The sequence below is a fragment of the Triturus cristatus genome, chromosome 7 (assembly GCF_964204655.1).
Source record: "Triturus cristatus chromosome 7, aTriCri1.1, whole genome shotgun sequence".
NCBI lineage: Eukaryota > Metazoa > Chordata > Amphibia > Caudata > Salamandridae > Triturus > Triturus cristatus.
The window spans coordinates 396,794,210-396,801,360 of NC_140590.1; the positions used below are offsets into that span (position 1 = coordinate 396,794,210).

Consider the following 7,151-nt stretch of genomic DNA (forward strand, 5'->3'; position numbering starts at 1 on the left):
ATACAGAGAAATTGCTTTAATTGTACCCATGCGACATTTGCACATCGTTTGGCTCTATAATATGTTTCAGCAGCCCAGGTTTACAGTACCATCAACGATTTGGTTTGGATACACATTTGTAAAACTTATATTGAGAAACTGCTCCACTCAGCTTTTGCACAAGTACCATTTGTCTGCACGATAGAATAGCATCTGTCTCTAATTAACTTGTATTACTCGTGCTAATTTGTTTATGTAATGTCGTTTAATTTGAATTTTAAATGCATTGGTATATTTTTATCTCATTTATGGATTGCAAAAAAATCCGAAAAAAGATGGATTTGATTTGAAATAAACATAAATCTTTCCTTTTCAGTTGCCACTTGCCACCACATCCATATGTTCACTATTTTCTGGTTTGCATTGCAGCTTGTAGACCCCCGCCTCAGTAAGGAGATGCAAACAGAAGGACAGACAAACGCGGAGAGGAAGAGCAATGGAATCTCGGATGACATTGGTGATAGTCAGCAAGAGAACGAAGACTATATTAAGAGTGACTATGACAGAGGCCATCTGACCCCTGTAGCAGATCAAGACTCCTATGATGATAAAAAGGCCACCTGCACCCTCACCAATGCCGTGCCAATGATTAAGAACTTCAACAGAAGTGGATGGAAAACGTATGAAAATAAGGTTCGAGGGGTCAAGAATTGTGCTCGAATGTATGTGCTGAGGGGCGTCATCCCAGGAAAAAACTACCTCAATCGTAGAGTGAACATTCCGGCGCAAGTGTGGGGAGCCTACTGCTGTGTTGATGCAATGGGAAAGCCAATCAAATCTGAATATGAGATAGGGGAAAACATAGACGGTGGCAAAACCTACGCAATTTCTATTAAACAACTTCGAAAAGCGATTGCTGAAGTATTCGAAATGAAACGACCCAGCTTGTTTGTTGCAGATTGTAAATAAAGCGTAGAGTAGGAACTGGACGAAAATGAGTTCTGCGTAAAAACGTATGGGTTTAGAATGCAGCACTGTGTAATCAAAACTAATCAAAGAACGCTTTCCAAAATCGGTATGATGAAAAAAAACAAGCTCTCACTTTCTCTCATCCAACAGTAAACGACTCCACAACTTTTCACGGCACACCATTTAAGGCACAGGCCGAGAACACTAAATATTTAGGGCTCCTGCAAGATTGCTGGAAAATCAGCGCCTGGACTCCCTTTCTGTTTCTCGAGGATCCACAGGTCAAAACACAAGCCACTGAAGGCAGGGAATAAAGTGTGTGCTCATCTGTCAAAGAGTACAGTTTGAGAGGGGTGAGCTGACACCTTGCCAGCAGGAAAGGACCACACAGAATTACCAAAATTACTATGATTACTTCAGTGTAATTGAAATTCTGTCTGCCCAGGCCTAAGTAAGAGTGGCTCTCCAAAGGAGATGGTGCGCTCTGGCGGCCACATACTTAATTAGGAGAGAGGAGCAGGGCTATTTTCTTTGCCACGTCACAAGAAAAGATAAACAGAGCAGAAAAAGCAACATTTTAAAGGAAATAGCCTAGCAAGGTAACATTCAAAACCATCGCGCTGGTACCACTTCAATTACTCACAACAAGACTTGTCTGACTCAATACAATATACCATGCAGTGCACTGTGCTGTCTTTACTGAGCCAGCACCCCAATAACCATAGGACCCATCTCCTGCAAATCTGTTAGAGATGCCCTGGAATTCCCGGAGGGAAGCATGCAGGGTTCATATCCTGCACCTGCTTCATGCTCCAAGCACGAGCTACTGAAAGCCAATCCCGGCCATGCATTACTATGTGAATGACAGAGACAAGCCTTCAGCACCTTGAAGAGGGCTCCTACCCAAGACGGATGCCTCTCTCCCGCCAGACATCTGACCATTTATAGAAATATAGAACCCCGAGATCTCCCAACACCCAACTCCCTCTTCAACTGTGGACACACTGGCCAATGTATCTCTATCAGTAAGAGACAGCATAAGAGAGGCCTGATGGTTATTGCTGTGGAGTGTGGAGTCAGTCTCCTGATACCAGGATCTCTCAAATGGCCAGCTCCAAAGTGCACGCGCATGCTTCCTAACACTACCGTGCCACGATCCCTTCAAACATTCCCTTTGCAATGACCTCAGTGCCTCTCGTGTTACCTCCTATCTCTCTCTCATTCCTCTCCCCAATGCCTCGCTATCGCTCACACCTACATGATACTAGTGCCTGGAAGGACCGCTTCATCCTCAAAGCTCCTCCATGGCTTCCTTGACCTTGCCTCTACTGTCCTATCTCCTAGTTTCTATGGGGCAGATCTATATTGGAGATGCGCCACTTTTACGCCGCCATTGCGTCACTTTTGTGACGCGGCGGTGTAAACCCTGCGCCACGTTGCGCCATATTTACATCGTGACGCATCTATGGAGATGCGTCACGATGTAAAGCCCTGCGCCATGTAAAACCTGCGTCAGGTTTCACGTGGGCGTGTCGACAGAGGGGGGGGCGTTCCGTCGCAGGAACGCCCCTGAAAAGTGACTCAGTCAAATCTATAAGATTTGACTGAGTCACTTTCCCAACGCTGATGCGCCAAAACCCTGCGCCTGCTTGAAGCAGGCGCAAGGCTTGACGCACTATGTTAGGGATAGGGTAGGTTGGAACAGTGCTGGAGTTGCGTCGCGCTTGCGACGCAACTGAAGCACTGCGCCAACCTTACGCCATCGGATGCGTCACGCATCTGTTTATTCCTGCGCCATGATGCGCCGCATTGTAAATGCAGCGCATCATGTGTGGCGCAAGGGTAAACTTGCGTGACGCATCATTCCTGGCGCATCCTTGCTGATTTGCAGGGATGCGCCAGGAAACCTAAATCTGCCCCTATGTTCCATCTCTCCTGTCCGCTTATTTGCACTTCAGGGTGCTTTTATGGAGCCATGCAGCGCTACAGAATTAAGCAAAACATGTACTGCAGCACCCACACTCGACACAAAAACATATACCTTATTAGAACTTTGGAATGTTGGGAGCTCCATTGAAGACAATGCAGTGCTCCCTGTTTCTACAGGCCAGTAAAGGCCCGCAGAGCAACATTCCAATGTTTTATAAAGGCCTCTCGGAGCCCGAAAGGATTTAAATCCCCTTGAGCTTTGAGAAGCCTTTGTTTTATTTGTTAGAATATTCTTCCTTCTTGTGTCAGAATGTTCTAATAGCCCTATAGCCGTTCGTAGCAGAGTTATACCAGCTATTAAAGTCCCGCTCCCTTGTTAAAGTCCCACGCCTTCCGCTCGTGCCTTTAAGGCGGGAACGGGCCTTTAATAGCCGGTATAGCCTGCTACGGCAGACTATAAGGCTATAGCATAGTACAGACATCAAATACATCTAGCTCAAAAGAAAGATGCAATCCACGTCTACGAAATGTACTTATGAATAAACATATGCACAAAGCATTGCAACCAATCGATCGCACATTATTTAGTACTCAAATGCCATCTCTAGTGCAGTATTTTTTATTTATATATAGCGCGAACATTGCTTTGGCCACGATAGCGCTTCACAAGAGAACACGAGGTGCATATCTACAAGGCAGCGGTATAAAATTATCGCCGCTTTTGAGGCCGTTTTCGGCCGAAAAGCGGCGATAATTTTATCGCTATATCAGCAAGGTCACGCTATTGCGTGAAACCTTGCCTTAGAGCGTGAATTCCTAACGCCCATCTTTGCATCTCTAATGAGATACAAAGTGGGCGTTCCTCCCCTGGATAACCTCTGTTATCGCTACTTTCCTTATGCCTGCTTTGAAACTGACTTAGCCATGATATCCTATGGAAGGTGGATATCATGGCTAAGTATGTGAGGCCCTATCAGCTAGCTATCGCCAAACTTCATGGGATTATCTCTGGGTTTCCAGCGATAATCTCACGTTTGGCAGTTTGTGCTAGGATTTTTATCGCTTTTGAGATAAGCGTTGCTAATAGCACGCTATCTCAGTGATAAAAATCCATGCTAGCCGGCGATAATTATCCTAGCGCTAAGTGTGCTTAGCGATAATTATCGCCGGTTGTTGCTGATATGCCCAACGAGTTCGCTAAAAGATGGCAATTATAACTCAGTGAAGAACAGAGCAAGTGAAAACGGCCAACAATTAGAAGAATCGGTCATGGTCTTAGAAAAAGTGAGTTTCAATAAAGAAGATTCTGATTTTCTTTTTAAAGTTGGCTACACAGGGGGACTCGTGAGGGCTGGTGGAAGAGACGCCTAAATTCTTGTGGCACTTCCACAGTAGGAATGTGTCACATAGCGTTTATGTTTGAATGTGGGAGGCTGAAAGAACTACAAGCAAAACACAACACCATCGCACAAGAAAAATGCACACAACAATCAAATCAACATGGTAACTACAGCAAAAATACACGTACCCCACCTAAAACAATACAGGGTAGAACTATGGCGACAACAATGCCTCGGACAACAATGCTTTGTCATCGTCACTAAAATTACTCACATTAAACCGTTTTGACTACTTTATTTTCCATGGTAAAGTCAGAGTTCAAGGGGAGTTACCAGGGGCTACAAAGTGAGGGGAAATGGGCAGATTAGAGAGTTCTGGAAGAATACTCTCCCTCTGAGCTCTGAGCATTAATGTATTCCACTGCTTGAAAATGTACCTTGCACCTTTAACCATCCGACTCTACAAAGAGGACAAAGGTAAATAAAAAATACGGCGAGTGCTGCAAACAGAAAAGACAACATTATACTTTCGAATAAAGCAGCACCTCAACACAGATACAAAACACTATGGGCCTGATTCACAAAGGTAAACTTACACTGTAGTGTAAATGTACAATTATTTTAGGGGTAACTGGCATAATTCTCTCTAGAGTAATTACTCATAATTGCTGTAAATTGACATGTAATTAAGTGCAAAACGCAATCTAGCACATAGCGCTATTTTCTTAGTGAAAAATGCACCCTTGCGTCCCAAATGGGCCGAGGATGCACTTTGCTGTAAGAAAATAGCACTAAATGCTTCAGGACACGAACAACAGAAGCCTGCAGCTATGCGCTCACTCGTAGTTTATTCCTGCAGTGCTCCTGCAGTAGGATTTTTGTCCCAAATGAATCCTTTTTACTCAAGTTGGCATATTCGTGTAATTTATGTAATTTCGCATCACAAGAGTAACGCGTAATTACAGCCATATTTCCGATTACCCATATGTAATTAAAATGTTGCCCATGCCTAGTTTTTTTGCTATTCACACACACATTCTACGAGTAGTATCTCTAGGACTGTGGGGTCTCTGTATTTGTGGCGGAGACTCTGCACATAAAAGGATAGGACAGGTCTATCTTTTTATGCGCAGAGCCTCAGCCAGAAGTGTGGAGACTCCCCAGTTGTAAACATACTACTCGTAAAATTCATTTCTGAATAGCAAGAAATCGTAAACCTACACTAATGCGTAATTTTACATTTGTGATCAGGCCCATTGGGTCAAATCATACCGCCCTCCCCTCTACAGCTTCCATGCAACAGAAACACATATAAACAAAACTGTTTTCTCTGACATGCTCAGACTCACTACACCGTGCAATAATGTAAAGAGGCCACTTGTCCAAAACGAGTTTGTGCTTTTTTAAAATGTATATCCTCTTGGGTCAAGAGTCCTGGTGCAATTACACGTTAGAGAGAGGTTCTGCTCCTTGCCTATTTCCGAATGGAAAATCAGTCCATTTGAGTTTTGGAGCGGCCCCATTTGGCGGCACTGTTCTGTATAATCAAACTTGCAAACGCTCAGTTGTCTTTACCCGAATGCTCCGCTCCTGATTTTTATTCCATCTTTTCTAAACTAAACTAAGAACAGCTTTTCGAGAATATTCCTCTGCCCATCTTCGGGCGCACCACCAGTTTAAAGACTCAATGTATGCTTTGATAAAGCTGGGGAAGGAGGAGCTCAATAGAACAGCGCGAGCTACGATTTACCACCATCAACAGCAAGGAAGGGCCGGTAGTAAATAGGACTCGAATGGTTTCATTTATGGACCCAGGACGATGAAGGCTATCGATAAAGCTCTTCCAGCCACTAATTACCTTACTCTGTAATTATGTGCAGGAGTAATACAACAATTCCAGTGGTTATTTTTAGGAATATTACAATTTAGGAAACAATCCGTTGCACCTGTGTCTTCCCTAAACACACGTGTATGGTTTTTGAATGCAAAATGGTGCAGTTACTGTGTCCTATGAGTGCCGTGAAACGGTGGAGGTTGCCCATGAGTGACCAACAGATCTGCTCTGGAGGGCAAGAGATTAGTTGAAGTTTTCTACTGCTGGTTGAGTCCTGATTTGACTGTTGAGGTGGGATAGGCAGCAGGTCCTTTAGGATATATTTTTAGGCCTCGCCAGCTGTACAGCATGGCTAAAACACATTGGCAAAGCAAATAGCTCTTGCATAAGCGAGACCTATTGCTTGTTGGCAATGTTTCTCAAGTCACATTAGTTGAATAATGCAACCAAGAGTTACTCATCTTCCTGATTACTTAAAAAGTATTGGCAGAAAAGGGTTCTACAAAGACAATGAATGTCAAGTTTTATTTGAATGTGATAAAGGGGAAATTTGCATTTGAAATTGTAATACCTACAGCATACGGTTTCAGTATTGTGGGGCATACTACTCTCTCAAATTATCTTTGTTTGTAACAAATTTCAAATATGAAATTGTGTGTGATTTTAAAAATACATTTAGTCTGCGCATAAATTGTTCTTGTCATGCCAAATGATTATGTGGTATCCTAAGAATGTTGGGTTGCTGTGAATGTGGGGTCTCCAGTGTTCTGTTTCTGTGGGTTTAATGTTATAATTCTAATGGTTGGAGGAGAGAAACATGAGAGATCAGAGGTGGAGGCTCGATGGATGGGATCTTTGGGAGAAACTTGCTAATAAACAGTTGTTTGTACACAACTTCATCTGGTGGTGTCATCATCTTTACATTGGTGACAAGCACAGACTACAGAAGATTCAACAACTACTGACTATAACTGCATCTGGCGTTTGCTTATCACCGGATTAGATTGCATCCTCAGTCTCAAGAGCTAACCTCTTTTGTTACGCCTTTTGGCACTTACAAGTTTGTAAGGATGCCTTTTAGTCTTATTTTGGCAGCTTCA

General features: G+C 43.4%; 1 protein-coding gene across 1 annotated transcript in view; it reads left to right on the forward strand.

Annotated features, from left to right (window-relative positions):
* The window catches only part of LOC146809777 (endonuclease domain-containing 1 protein-like), a 309,446-nt gene extending 302,501 nt beyond the window's left edge, over window positions 1–6,945 (forward strand). The window contains exon 2 of the mRNA XM_085616623.1: window positions 409–6,945. Within this exon, the coding sequence (XP_085472749.1) occupies window positions 409–948 (540 nt within the window). The 3' untranslated portion in view covers window positions 949–6,945. The remainder of the gene's footprint in view (window positions 1–408) is intronic.
* Window positions 6,946–7,151: the final 206 nt, after the last annotated feature.